This window comes from Ursus americanus, chromosome 35, assembly GCF_024610735.1.
Source record: "Ursus americanus isolate L20-20 chromosome 35, mUrsAme1.1.p, whole genome shotgun sequence".
NCBI lineage: Eukaryota > Metazoa > Chordata > Mammalia > Carnivora > Ursidae > Ursus > Ursus americanus.
The window spans coordinates 27,147,856-27,163,628 of NC_142161.1; the positions used below are offsets into that span (position 1 = coordinate 27,147,856).

Sequence of the window (15,773 nt, forward strand, 5' to 3'; positions counted from 1 at the left end):
TTTGATACTATACGACTCTCCATAGTGTTAAAGAATTGTACAAATGCTAAAAGCTCTAATCATCTAGGGAGAAGTAGCATTTACTCACCTATGCAACATTTGTGGCAGCCTTTTGTATCAGGAATCTTTGTTGTTAAAGCGAACTTTCTGCAACATAGGACAACATAGGACAATATAAACGTACTCTACCGCAGCGGCTCCCAGACAATGATTTGCGGACTGGCTGCACCAGAGCCAGCCAAGGAGCTTTACACAACCAATCAGAGACTCTGACCCCCAAACTACCTGGTTCTCTAGGACTGAGACAGGGCCTGGGATTCTGTAGGTGGTTCTCCTGGACAGTCAGCTAAGGAAACACCGATCTTTTGAATTGTATATGAAGTGCACTTTAGTGTAAACTACCTTTCAGAATTAAAACAAAGGAAGTTTCTTAGTGGGCAAGGAAAACTGGCTATTTTAAAAACAGATACTAATGGCCCCTCACTCCCAACAGAATTAAAATATTTTGTACCTTGGTAGTATGCGGTCTGGAAACCTATGAGTTTGAATATGGGCAGCTAATCCTGGTTTTTTGGCTTGTTCAAACAAAGCTATCAGGTTATGAGAGTAGAGTTGAAAGGTTTTTCCTATAAAAGAGAAACATGTTACTTTTATTGGAATCTTTTACAGCAGAAAAACAAGAATTTTCAAGCAAAAGAAAACATAATTACCTTCTAAAATAAGGAATCCAGAAATGTTCAGAGTCAAGTAAAATAGAAAGACATACAAAAAAACAAAAAACAAAAACCCAGTTAATACATTTGGAAAGATAACAGAGGTTTAAGAAGGTAGATAATTCTGTTTCCTAACACATGAATTATGTATATTTTGACGAACAGCTGCTCTGGGCAGAATATATATAACCCTTAATGAAGCCAACACAGAAGGAAAAAGCTATTAAACATTGTTGTACAAGGGACTGAGTTATAATGATGTGCATGTGAATATTTTAGTGTAACACGGGAAATTCTGTAAAATTGTGTTACACTATCTCTCTGGGATAGACCTATTTATCAAGAATTTATCAAATTACCTTGGCCTAAATTGTGAATGAAGTCTTAAATATAACAACAGATTATAATACTAAGAAGAGCAAAGCAAACGGATATTAAATGCCATAATACCAGGATAACGGGGCTACAATTTCCATATAATCAAAACCACAGGTGTTACACAGGGGGAGATAAGGGAAACATCTATTGAGTCCTTAATACACGGTGTGGTACTATAACAACAAACAAGTATTCATCATTACACTATCAGAAAACATAAATATACAGCTGACCCTTGAACATGAGTTTGAAATCTGTGGGTCTATCGCTTCTCGGCCTTTTGGCTAAGATCAAGTGTGAACGCTGTGGGTCTACTCATATGTGAACCTTTTTAAAATAAGTACAGTACAGTACTGTTAATGTATTTTCTCTTCCTTATGATTTTCTTAATAACATTCTTTTCTCTAGCTTACTTTATTGTAAGAATACAGTATATAATACATATAAAATATAAAAATGTGGCAATCACCTGTTTACGGTATTGATAAGGCTTCCAGTCAACAGCAGGCTATTAGTACTTCAGTTTTTGGGAGTTGTAAATTACAGGGATTTTCAAGTGCTCCGGGGGTCAGCAATCCTAACCTCTGCATTACTCAAGTGTCAGCTGTCTATGATATAGTTTTATGATACAATATTGAGTCTTATCCTCAACAAAATTCCCTGTATCTTCTTAGAATGCAAACATTCTACCTAACACCATACCACAGCCTTCTTCTCTCCATTCCCCGGACGTTAGGGAGCCAGGCAGCTAAACACACGTGGATACGTATGTGTGCACGTCCACACTAATGCAGACCCTTAGGCAGAATAATGTTTTCTCCTGCTGAGCTCTGCTACTTAACTGCATTCAGTTTTATGGGTCATTTTAACTGGAATATGGAAATAACTAATTTATAGGCTAACTTTTCCCTGTTTTCCTAGAGGTATTTTATAAATACATGAAATGTATTCTATGTGGTTTTTAAGCTTATATCCAAAGGCAGTTATGAGCAGGGATAAAAACAGTTAAGAGAGTAAGAGGAAAGTGATTTTATATGTATGCATATCAGAATTGTTAAACAGAATTGGGTTTATTTTTATAATAGTATATATTAATATTTTGGTAAACCAAGTAAAAAAACTGGGGGAAGCATAATTAAAATCAAAGTGATTAAGTACTTTTTCAAGGACCCCAGCTTTTTAGAAGTCATTTATGCATAATCAAATAATATGTTCTTTTTGTAAACACTGTCAACAGCTCAAATATACAAATTTCTGAAGAATCTCTATTAGGCAATGGTTAGTGGAAGAGTTCAAGTTATACACACATACTTAAAATTATGAAAATGACATTTCTTAAATTAGGCCACAATTCGTAATAATCCACCTATCAGTAAGGCTGTGTATGCGCACTGATGCTTTAAAGCATAAATAGCTGAAAGGTACACTTAATGCCAAAAAGCCTGACACAGTACCATAAATAAGAGCTCGGATATAATACTCACATATAAAGAAGAGTTGAAAAAAATTTAAGAAATACTAAAATAATTATTCCAAGTAGAGAGAGGGGTGAATGCTATTTTGATAGTGATAGCACTAGGGTTATTAAGAGACAGAAATAATGCACGCCCTTACACTCTAGTATCAGAATGAAAGTGAGCAGCAAACCTGTAGGCAGTCACTCACATCTAAAATGTAAGAAAATAGGTTTTGGTAGGTACGGATTGGGGAAAAAAAAAAGCCCAAAATACCACCTACCCTGCCCCCCAACAACAACCAAAAAAAAAAAAAAAAACCCCACAAAAATCACAATTAGAAGAGGCTGCTCTGGAATACACTTGTTTATAAGAGTTTAAAACATATGTCCAAAATGGCTATAGCACCTGGTCCATAATACGAATGTTATCAGCAAACACCTGTGTAAGCTCTCACCGTGGAAGCTAAGTGCTCGCTGTCATCTCATCTAATCTTCGTGGCAGCCTCATGAGGCTGGTATTGTTACCATCATCCTCATTTTACAATTAAGGAAACTGAGGCTGAGAGAGGGTGACTTGTTCAAGATCACAGAGAAAGGAAGCAGCTGCGTCCTCTGGTACTCTCCCTTCAACTGTTAATTGTCAATGGAAGGCGAACGGTGCTAGGGTAGTCGGCAGGGGAGGGGTCTGAGCGGAAGGGGCTGGCCTCAGGTGACAATCACTGTGATATTCCTCAGGTGTTCAGCTCCTGGGCGAGTTTGGGAAGTGCTACCTTAACTAAACACAGGTCCTTTCTCAAGGTTTCTTTCCATTCTAAGTTGGTAGAAAACATCCGCAAGTCTCAAAGTTACTATACTATAGTTACCCAAAGTAACAACATTTAAAAATACTGTGTATTAAAATTACATTTCTTTTGTGTCAACTATAACTTCAACTAAAAAAACCTGTATTTCTCTGCTTGTCTATGGTTTACTTTTATTATTTTTGTTATATACATACCTGATAATGACATTAAAGTATTATTGATAACATAGAGCCAAGTACATTTCCGAGGAAATAACTATAAAGAGAAAAAGATAATTAAAATTCTCCGATTTTCATTCCCTTATGCTTTAACTTCCAAATTCCAACAGTCTGAAATAGTATAAAAATCACTGTTTTCTAACTTTTAGTAAATTACCAAAACCTTAGAGTAAAAAAAAAAAAAACTTGTAACATGAACATGTAAAAAGTACAATTTCACCTCCTTAAATATTTAAATCATAAAAATTAAAACTGAGGCCCATAAAAATTTATTTAAAATTAAAAGATTTATTTTATTCAATATACCCAAACTAATTTCTCGAGTTAAAACTCCTAAATTACCTGTTCCATCGTTGCCTCATGTAGCTCATTGAGATTCAATGTGTAAATACCATCTTCAGTTCCAAAAATAATGTACTGATCTAAAATAGTTGAAATAAATCATGAGAATTTGCTATCATTTTCTGAAATAATTCACTAAAATGGCTTTATACTTTAATGGTCTTTTTTTTTAAGATTTTATTTATTTATTTAGAGTGTGCAAGTGGGAAGAGGGGCAGAGGGAAAAGAAGAATCTCCAGCAGACTTCACACTGAGCACAGAGCCCGATGATGGGCTCGATCCCATGACCCTGAGATCATGCCCTGAGCCAAAATCAAGAGTTAGACACTTAACAGACTGAGCCACCCAGGCGCCCCTTTATAATGGTGCTGAGAATTAGATAGCCACCCGCCCAGCCAAAGAACAATTATTTTCTAAAATTCATGCCATCTTCTTTACCTCTTTCTCCAATTCCGATCTCATTTTTTTTTTATTTTTTATTTGTTTGACAGAGAGAGGGACAGCCAGCAAGAGAGGGAACACAAGCAGGGGGAGTGGGAGAGGAAGAAGCAGGCTCCCAATGCAGGGCTCAACCCCAGGCGCCCCCCATCTCATTTTTTAAAAGCAGATTTATTCTCTGTTACTCATTCACTCTGGCTTTATCTTTTTATTTTGTTATATTTTATTTATTTGTCAGAGAGAGAGAAAGAAAGAGCACAAGCAGGGGGAGTGGCCAGCAGAGGGAGAAGCAGGCTCCCTGCTGAGCAAGGAGTCCAATGCGGGACTCATCCCAGGATGCTGGGATCATGACCTGGGCCTAAAGCAGCCACTTAACCGACTGAGACACCCAGGCTTCGACTGGCTTTATCTTACTTAACTTATATAATCCTTCCTTTCAACATAATTATTATGTCTTAAGATTTTTCATCACAGCTATATATTTTTGCCTCATATCTCAAATACTCTTAGAAGAAGGAAACTATAAATTAAAATGAAATTATAAATCATGACACACCAGAAACGATGAGCACACCTAGTGTCCAGATCTTGGTTCCTAAATATTACCTTCCACTAAAAAGAACCAGGGCTGCTTGGAAAAGGCTGATTCCAATTCTGGGGCAAGGAAAGTGTAAGATGTGCCTAGAAATCTTGCTGTGCCAGAAAGTAAGGAAGTGATCAAATGTTAAATAGAACATACGAACTCCCACTGCTCAAAAATTCTGGGACAATTTAAGTGCTAAAATGAATCACAATAGTAGATCATATCTCACTGAATAAAAAAAATAATTCCTAAGTTCAAACTAATACAGGTACATAAATAAATGGGAAAGAAGGGAAACTGTCCATAGATCTCAATGGATTGTCAGTGGACTATCAATAAATGCTAAAACCAGTTGGTCAAGGTCTAACGAACAACAGGGTATTTATATAGCCTCAATGTATTCCATACTACTTATTAATCAGCTTAGGAAAGTAATTATTTAATTAATTAGAAACAGAAAAATAGTAACTTGACAGTGGAGAAAGCTAGTGAATACCACCTTAACCAGCTGGCCAATGTTAATATCACTGGTATTTGGATAAGCTCATAGAATGTGCCTTCTGATAAAACGCGCTGAGAAGAGCACAGTAACACTTCTTTCATATTGCCACCAAAAATTCATTACCTGATCTCAGCGTGAGGACTCATCAGACAAACCCAAATTAAGGGACATTCTACAAAATAAATAGCTTCAAAAATGTCAAGATCTAGAGAGAGAAAGGAAGGTTGAGCAACTGTGCCAGACTAGAGGAGACTAAAGAGATGTGGTAGCTAAATGAAACATGTGGTCTTGCATTGGATATTGTTGGACTGGGTAAAAAAGGAAGCGGGAGACAAAAAAGAATATTATTGAAACAATTTCAATATGGACTGTAATGTCAATTATAATTCAATTAAAAAAATACATAAATATGGACTGTGGACTACATCAATGATAAATTTCCTAATCTTCACAATTGTACCATGGCTTTGTGAGAGACAATTCTCATTCCTAGGAATTACAAAATGAAGCATAGGGAAGCACTCCCAAGTAATTCAGAAAAAAATGCACACATAGGTAGATAATGGAAACAACTGATGATTCTGAGTATAGAGGAGTTTCTTGCACTGAATTATTTTTCTAAGTTTTCTGTAAGTCTGAAATTATATCAAAATAAAAAGTTACAAACACAAAAAAGACCCATTTCCTTAGTGATAAAAATATTTTTTTCTTTGCATGGTGCACTGGGTGTTATACACAACTAATGAATCATCGAGCCTTACATCGAAAACCGGGGATGTACTGTATGGTGACTAACATAATATAATAAAAAATCATTATTAAAATAAAAAAAAAATATTTTTTCTCTGTTATACTATCTAATAGTAGCATTTAAAACAGATAATTACATAACTTGTCTTTATTACCGTGTTAAAGCGGAAAGAAACATTTCCTGAACACCCTTTACCGCCTAACCTCTGTTTGCTAATTGCTGGACACTCAGGTAGGTAGGCTTCTTCTTTCCTTGCAACAAGGTGAGAATTAAGAGTACTTATGTTAGGGGCACCTGGATGGCTCAGTCAGTTAAGCGTCTGCCTTCAGCTCAAGTCATGATCTCAGGGGCCTGGGATGGAGCCCCACGTCCAGCTCCATGCTCAGCCTGCACGAAGATTCTCTCTCCTCTCCATCTGACCCTCACCCCACTCGCTTTCTCTTTCTCTCTCAGATAAATAAATCTTAAAAAAAAGAGTACTTATGTTATAAACGATCACACTGAGAACCAAAGGTTTTAAGTATCTTTCCACAGTCATATAATAATGACAGAGCAGGAATTCAAACTCAGATCTGTTTGATGCCAAATTTTTACCTCTATTAGGATTTCTCACTTTAAAAATACACAGTATAAATTTTTAAAAATAAAGTTTGTTATTTTGCTATCATTTCAAATTTACAGAAAAGTTTTAAGAGTACAAAGAATTCCTGAATGTCTCCTCCTTCACACAGATTCCACCAATATTAACATTTACTACTTTTGCTTTATCCTTTTTTCACTCTCCATATACACATTTTTTTGTTTCCTGAACTATTAAAATTACAAACACAATATCGCTTTATTCCTATTTCACTGTCCATCTCTAAAAAAAAAAAAGGTCTTACATAACCACAGTACAATGATCAAAATCAGGAAATTATTATTAATTATTTAGTTATATAATTAATTGGACATTATTAATTATTGGATTATTGGAATAATTTGAATTATTAATTAATTAACCAATTCTCCTAGTATTGTCCTTTTATAGAACAGAAAATTCCTAATTATGGTTGTAATCACTTGGGATGACTATTTGGTCTACTTTAATCAGAACATTTCCTGTATACTCTAAATTCTAATACCTTAAACCAAAACTCTTTTATTTATTTAGATTGTTACAGGTACCTGCCCTAGTCTGTGAAGTCATATTTTTAAAGTAAACAACCTCAGTTCACGGACCATAAAGATCCTCTCCATAACAAATATTTTATTAGAGATGTACATAAAAGTTCAGAAATTTTACCTTTTGTATCAGGATGTATCCAGGATGTTGCACAATTAATTTTCAAAGGGCAGCCATCAAAAACTTTGGAAAAACATGCTCCCATCTTATTTACAAAGAAAGAAATATTGACTTATTTAATTAGATAATTTTATGTAGTCTTAGAAAATAGCTAAGATTATTACAAAATGCTAAACTGACTCTTATTGCATGTTTATGGTCTCATTACAAAACAAAATTCCTATTTTGGTATCATTTAACTCCTTCTACCAAGACAGTCTCCTATTCTTCCTTTGTGTAATCTGCTATTTCAGGGCAAAAATATCAAATTCATCAAAACATCTACAATATGTCAGTGATACATTTTAGGAATTTTAAGTCACCACTTATCTTTAGGACTAACATTTAAGAATGTGAAACAATGGATGATATTTCTGCTCAATATCATAGGGACTGTGATTGCAGTGTAACTCCATAATAGTGAAATAGACAAAAAGACTAATATTTACATTACATATTAGACTTACTGAATAAGAAGGTATAATTTATAAAGCATCCCATTCATACAATTGGCTGAACCACCTTGAAGAGCCACAGAACAAGCATTAACATAAGCTTCCCTGTTCCTTTTCATTGCGTATAGTTCAATATGAAAAAGGCTTCGGGGTAGAGAGATATTTAACTCACATTATGAAGAGAACATAGTACTATTATCACATTAAAGTTAAACTGGCCTTTGAAAGCTAATCTGAGAACCCAAATGCCATATTTACAAAAGGTGAAACTCTCCAAATTCTAACCAAGTCACTCAAGTTAGGGTACGTGATTTGATCCATGGTATATCAAAATACATTTAATGCCTTTGTATTTTGTGACTCCTTCCTTTCAATAGCTCAAGATACTTGACAGCAAATAAAAAATCTGCAGCTGCATCGAAAGAGATGGAAATTGGCAAGTGGTTTACATAGAAATATTCCTTACCAGCACTTTTGGGGTGGGTGGAAGGCCATTGATGGCTGGTTTCTGTGGGAAAAATAATTTTTAATGCCATAAGATCTCTTAAGCCTTAAAAAAACCCTATACATTTGGAATTTCAGTTATTCAAATTCTTGACTTAAACAGACTTTGCCCCCCTGCCCACCAAAACAGACACGGCACTGCCTCTTATATGATGGACGTGGTAATAGTAACAATTAATCACCAAACGCCGGTTATACCCACCGGGAAATCTCGCTTGTCCTTCTTCCGTGGTAACTGTGGTGCTTGTGCTGATCCTTCTGTATTTTCACTAATCAGTTTTGAAATACCATCACCATTTCCTAAAAAGAATCATGGTTAAAAGCCGAATGAACACACAAATAAGTACTCTCCATGAAAACTAATTTTCCCTTTCCCCCAGTACTTGTATACCATTTGGGTGATCCTTCTCCACTGGCAGATCAGTAAAAGTGTCTTTGGTGCCCTTCCCTAGATTCTACAGAGGTAGCACTGCATAGTTAGCAGTGGTCCTAATTCATGAAAACACCAAATGTCTTTCCATATTAGGAGAAAAAGAAACGCTAAATGAATGCTATGCTGATATTCAAGGCCTTTCGTAAGTGGACTTCAGTCCACCTTTCTAGTCCTATCTCCCAGTACATGACTTTCAAAAGCTCGCACTTCTCTCAGACTAGACTACCATTACAACACGATCCAGATTTTCATGGTTCAGTACATTTGTTTATTCCTTCCTGCTCACCAGGAATGCCTGTCAGCACTGGCTCTCCCTCACGAAGGCTCAACCAAGTCCTTTAATACTCTGCAAGGGCCCACCCCTTCTATTCCCTATCCTTATCTTCCTAAAAATCTTTCCTTTTTACTACATATAATTATTGTCTGAGACACTTATACACGCTGTCTTGTCCAATGTTATGGGTATGTGGGTGTACCTTCTGCTACAAATCCGGAACCTCTGACGGGTGGGAACATCCATTCAGCATTCTTAGACCCCATCATATTTAGTAAGGGGTCAAATTAGGATTGAACTGCACTGAATCTGTGTATAGCCCATCCATGTGGAATTTAAAATAACTTCAGAAAGCTTTAAATAGTTGTAAGATTGACTGAAGACATTCTTTGAAAATATGACCATGGCTTTCTCTTCAGTTTTCACTTTGATTTATTTACCCAGATCACAGTATCTAGCTGTATGTACTCCAGGACTGCTGATACTGCTAGCCATACCAATAGAGGAAGTCTCAGCTACAGGACCACAACTTGGGCTACTCTGTCTTCTGAGAAATTGGGGAGCTCTGTTCTCTGTATCAGGGCAACGTTTTACAGTTGATGACTTTTCTTCATCCAGGAGGTTGTCTTCAGGGTAGCTGTTTATCCTTGGCTAGTGATAGTAAGACACAAAAGTGCTTTAATAAATTTAGATACAAAACAGTAACACGCCATTATCATTATGCATCAAAGACTTTAGGAGAAAGGGAATATGTCTTTTTTTCTTTCGTCTATATAATTCAATCACTGCTCTAAGTAAGCAAAGCAAACAAGAGTTGAATTACTGTCCAACACAACTAAGAACTTGGCATGTGATTTTTTTTAATCACCCCCCAATCAAAACGGATATAATTTTAACTGATAAAATTATATAAACAATTCACAAAATATTTAATAAATAGAAACAAGCAAGGACTTAATGAAGTATGACTCCACTGAAATATCAAATTATAGTAGTGAATGAGGATTATAAATGATGAACTCTATTTCCTCTCCATGCAGTTTTCTCTCAAATGAGTAGAACTTATTTTTACCTTTTTCTTATAGCTATCCAAATATTGTATTTCTTATGATTTTTTTAATATATATTTTACGTCTTTGAAATCCCCTCTTAAAGAAAACTGCATTTATCTAAAATATATTTAAGAGAATTTTGAGCACATTCAATAAAATTACTTTTTAAATTTAATTATTGTATTACTTAAAAAAGGGTTTATTCAAAAACTTCAAGTAGCTCACCTTAGGAGGTAGGGGGGGTGGTACTGCGCGTCTGGAGGTTGATCTAGCGCAAAGAGAAACGTGCAGTTCAGACGGTGGTAAACGATAACATAAAACAGAGACCCCATTAAATGTGCATTAAAATCTGTTTATATTCAGGGGATATAAAAGACAACTAGATCATGCTGAAGAGTATTTTAAAAACCTACAGGAAAACTTAAGACCTCATCGTGTCAAACTGTATCAGCAGGACTATAAAATAGATTTTCATAAAATGAATACAAAGTCTTTTTAACTTTAGGGTTTTGCTTTGCATATTCAGTATGTAATAAAAATGAATTAAACGTAGTAGTAGAACAGATTCAGAATTTTGGAGCTGGAAGTCAGTGTGAACCACAGATTTAAGTGGCTGTGTCATCAAACCCTTTGCTGCCTCAGTGAGAGCCGCACATCAGCGACATCTGCATCACCTTTACCTTCTGTGAAGGACCAGACAGTAAATGTTATAGACTTTGGTCTATACAGTGCTCACAACTACATAACACTTTTGTTATAACGTGAAAGCAGCCATAGCTTTTTTCAAGTTATAAAAGCCATATTAAAAAAAAAAGCCATATAAAAAGATAAAAGCCATAGCTTTTTTCATTTTATAACGTGAAAGCATGGTTGTGTTCCAACAAAGCTTTATGAACACTGAAATGTTCATGTAATTTTCACATGTAACAAAATATCAATCTTCTTTAAATATCAATCTTCTTTGGATTTTTTTTCAGCTACTAAAAAAATCAAAATACTATTCTAGTTTGTCGACTATACAAAAAATATGCAGTGGCTCAGATGTGGCTTACAGGCCATAGTTTGCCAACCCCAGACCTATAAGCTGAATGCGGAGGGCCCAGAAATCTCTATTTCCAAAGACCTCTCGAGGTACTGCAATGCACAAACAGGCTTGGAACACTTAGGCTGGCCTGTAATTTAGTTGTTGGGGGAAGACAGGTCTAGAATATGAAGAGACTACACTGCAGAGATGGAATTGGGGCTTTTCGACTCCTCCTATAGTATTTCTTCCCATGACATTATGTAACTCATCCTTCAGTAAATTAACACTACACATACTAAGTTCTGATTTAAAGAAGAAAACTCGAAAAACCTTAATGATTAACACATAATGCCTTCTGGTAATTAAAGTCAGAAGCTTTACATTGAGGGGCGCCTGGGTGGCACAGCAGTTAAGCGTCTGCCTTCGGCTCGGGGCGTGATCCCGCCATTCTGGGATCAAGCCCCACATCAGGCTCTTCCACTATGAGCCTGCTTCTTCCTCTCCCACTCCCCCTGTTTGTGTTCCCTCTCTCACTGGCTGTCTCTATCTCTGTCGAATAAATAAATAAAATCTTTAAAAAAAAAAAAAAAGAAGCTTTACATTGATAAAAGGCACAGCACAATTTCCTTAAAAAATTAAAACTTATTAGAATAAACCACTCCCTCTAAATACTGTTCTCATATAATCAAGTAAAATATAGTTATTAAGTTAAAAAACAACTTACTTCCCAGTATTTGCACCATCGACAAAAGGATTCCACTGTAATACAAAGTTTGGGTCTGATGACACTCCCTGTGAAGGTGAAAAAATAATTTAAAATGTTCCCTTATAACAGGTATTAATCATCTTAAATGATTCAAGAAAATATTCAGTGTCATGATTGTTAATCATCTTGGCTTTCAATCAATTTTTTAATCCCCAGCTAGATTTGCTGTCATTTGACATATTTAGGTCAATGATTCACTATCAGTTGACTTATACTGAAGAAGTTCCCTAAACATACTAAATATACTTTCAAATGACAAGCCGTCTTTACCATTGCTATTATAGTCCAAATAAAACAGAAAAACATAACTCTGAATTATCTGCATCACTAATCCATTAGTGTGAAAACTAAACAACATATTATTAAACTATCATGAACTTCCTGTGCTATTCTTTGCCCAATGGCATGGAAATAGAGAATTCTATATACAGCAATATATACAGTAAAAAGAACAGTGCTGCCAAATGTTAAGAATGAAGAGCTCCATTAACAGAAGACAATTCCTCTAAAAATTACACTTTGCCAAAGCTGAAAAATACAGTAAATATTAAGATAACATCTAGGCAGCTCTATTATTTACTTCCTTTTAGATAAGGAAAGGTTTAAACAGTACCTCAAAATAAGAGCAATGGTTAAAAAAGAAGCTATATTAACAAATAAATAGTAAAACCAGTAAGGTAATGCAAAAATATACTCTAAACCTAAAGAGTGGATAAGAAAAAAGATCCTGAGAGCGTAAAGCTGAGCATGAAATTCATATATTTAATAACTTCATGTAAACCCTTCCAAAGACTCAGAAGGATCAAACTGAATGGTTAAAATGGCATATTAACATTATACGCTAGTCAAAACATATCTAACTCTAAGCTTTTTTTCAAACTTTAATGTGTGAAATGCAGTATCAAAATTATTGCTTAGAAGAGTATATAACTTTGGTCCTTAGTCAAAGTATACCTAACTATAAGTTTTCTCAAAGTTTAATTTGTAAAGCACTTTGAAAGTAATAATTCCTACCATTTCATCCCGTGCTTCTGTTTCTTTTCTCAGAGGAGGTTCGAATTGTAATTTGTCAACTGCAAAACATGTAACAGAGATTCACAAACTCTATCTTAAAGGGTTAGTCTCAGGAATGTAACAAGAAGCCTTCGTACTGAGGAGAGGGGAAGGGAGAAAGAAGAAAAAACAAAATCTTTTCATTTTTTACTGCAAGAGTACCCCTTTTTATATTTACCAAAAGAAGGTAACAATTTGGTATCTTCTTAACAACTCTATTTAATTCTCGGTTGGAATCAGGAAATTAAATAGCACTTTTTGTGTATAAGAGATTTCAAAAAATTAATCAAAGTATCGACTTTGACTAAGAAAAAAGACTTTAAGAATCTTCCCTGTCCAGGCTGCAGACTCTGTTCTAAGGCCACAACTTTATGGCAAGGATTAACCTCCCCAAATTAGCTGTAATTATCTAAAAAGAACAAACAGTATTTAAATTAAATGTTACAGTAGTATTTGGAAATTTAATATATTTTGCTCAATGTGTATTTTACTTGGCCTGCTCAAATTTCTCTTACAGGAAATATTCTAAAACAGAGAAAAGGATGGCTTATTATCTACTCATAAAGGATGGCTTATTTTCTACTCACAGTTGTTTTGGGGGGATTTTTTTTTTAAGTAGGATGGAGCCCAACGTGGAGCTTGAACTCATGATGCTGAGATCAAGACCTGAGCTGACATTAAGAGTCAGACACTTAACCAACTAAGCCACCCACGTGCCCCCCAAAGTACACAGAAATTTAAGATTGTAAAATTTAATGTGACTAAAAAACAAAACGAAACAAAATTCATACCTGCATCATAGAGATGCAAGATCCCCAAATACAATATTGGCAAAAAAAAAAAAAAAAAAAAATTAAAAAATCATTTTCAAAAAGGATCCAGTTGTTCTTATCCCTAAAAAAGATTTGTAAAGTAGTACAAAGTACTTACATAATTCATTAAACAAAAACAGTCATAAAAATTTTCAATAAAAGATTGAAAGACATTTCATAAAACATTGTATCTACTTTTCAAAAATAACCTAAAATAAAAAGCTCTCACTTATTAATGACTTATTTCTTAACATAATTAAAATATATCTTAACTCAAAAACCACTACTCTGATTCACTACTTCAACTCATTTGAGACAGAGTTGAACTAAATTTTTTTTTTATCACAACTAGAAACACTGGCAGGCAAGCAGGTGTAGAAAAGAAAGAGAAAATGTCATTATTAACTTTAACAATAAGAATTACAGATCAAGCAAATGTCAAGACAAGAAATTCCAAGAAAACATGAGTTTCATAAACATTTAAGATGTTTTAAAACATAAGAAAATCACTCCTTAAAAAAAATCAAATTCTTTATGACTATTCTAAAATTATTGCAGCCGTAACTTATGGCACAGAAATGCTATGGCCTCCAATATCGTTGTTTTATGTGGTAGATGGGACCTCAACTTGTTTTGTTTTAAAGAAAATACTGACAGTCCCTTTGGGTGCATCTTTGGCCTATGAAAACCCAAAGATGGGGAGGTCTTCTATTATACGTACTCATGTATGTCTGTAAGATGATGGAGGTTCTAGCCATAATGAAGTAACAGGAATTGGACTTATCTTTCTGCTTTAAACACCTACATACATGTAACACCAATGTGCGTACAAACGATACGAAGTAATTATTTTGGGGTAGTGGATAACAGACCCCACAAGGCTGTAATCCTTAAGAGAAGGGAATCCATAGTGGTAAGATCCACATTCACTCTGGCTTTCCTTCTGGAGGCACTTTCCAAACTAGGGCACAAGAATGTGGAATCCAAAGAGAGCGTAACAGTCTTACTGGGTGCAGGAAACAAAGACTGGAGATTAGGGCTGCTTAGGTGGTGGGAAATTGAAGGGCAGGGTGCCAGAAATGAGAAAGCTACATGAAGGAGCTCTAGAAATATGGCAAGAGATCTCTTTGTCTTTGGTTGAATACTAAATTGCTCATTAAGGGGGGGAAAAAAAGCAAGACTGTACAAAGTATGTCGTGAACAGCTAAGAGAGTGCTGTGAGCTAAACGTTGATTCTGGTGATCAAAGAGTGTCAGGAAAGACAGCCGAGTTTCTAACCAGAGGAAAGAGCTTGCTGAATAGTCTGATAAAGCCTGACATTAGCCTTAAAAGGATCAAGCTGATGTACCAGTCAATTAACTCTTTAAACACCCTTTAGAATAAAGAGGACACAACCAGTCCAAGATATGATAATAATTAAAAAATAACTGGAGAAGAAGCAGGAGAATAGAAACCATAACCAATTGAAAAATACAGACAGAACTTCAAATAAACGGGTTTCCAAACACAGCATTCCAAGTTTCCAAAAAAACAGACCTCTGGGTCAATTTTCACAGTATTAGACCTGATATTCACCGTATCATTTATCTCTCTCTTTTGTGTTAAGCTGTCACATTTCACTTGAACTCTACTCTTTCCAAAACACTCTAACTCTTCTTTTCCTTTGTTTAATGAGATGTTCCATGGTTCCTCTAGTGTGTGTTTTCCTTCATTGCGTGGAGCCAACAAACCTGACTTTGCTGGACTACACATTCATCCTTGGTGGTCTTAGACTTAGGCCAAGACCATAATAATTACTTATGTCCACTAAAAATAGAGTAAAAATGCTTATACTAGTTATAATAGCCAAAAACTGGCAACAGATCAAATGCCCATCAACCAAGGAATGGATA

At 35.2% G+C, this 15,773-nt stretch overlaps 1 protein-coding gene across 2 annotated transcripts in view; it reads right to left on the reverse strand.

Moving 5' to 3' along the window:
• The window catches only part of MAP4K5 (mitogen-activated protein kinase kinase kinase kinase 5), a 103,133-nt gene that overhangs the window by 19,467 nt on the left and 67,893 nt on the right, over positions 1–15,773 (reverse strand). The window contains exons 14-25 of one of the 2 annotated variants that reach the window (XM_045798738.2): positions 13,031–13,089; positions 11,975–12,042; positions 10,452–10,494; positions 9,615–9,825; positions 8,670–8,767; positions 8,430–8,471; positions 7,470–7,554; positions 3,911–3,990; positions 3,545–3,605; positions 711–713; positions 512–626; positions 89–147 (exon numbers count right to left, since the gene is read on the reverse strand). In XM_045798738.2, the coding sequence (XP_045654694.2) occupies positions 89–147; positions 512–626; positions 711–713; positions 3,545–3,605; positions 3,911–3,990; positions 7,470–7,554; positions 8,430–8,471; positions 8,670–8,767; positions 9,615–9,825; positions 10,452–10,494; positions 11,975–12,042; positions 13,031–13,089 (924 nt within the window). The remainder of the gene's footprint in view (positions 1–88; positions 148–511; positions 627–710; positions 714–3,544; positions 3,606–3,910; positions 3,991–7,469; positions 7,555–8,429; positions 8,472–8,669; positions 8,768–9,614; positions 9,826–10,451; positions 10,495–11,974; positions 12,043–13,030; positions 13,090–15,773) is intronic. The other variant, XM_045798775.2, reaches the window with a different exon arrangement.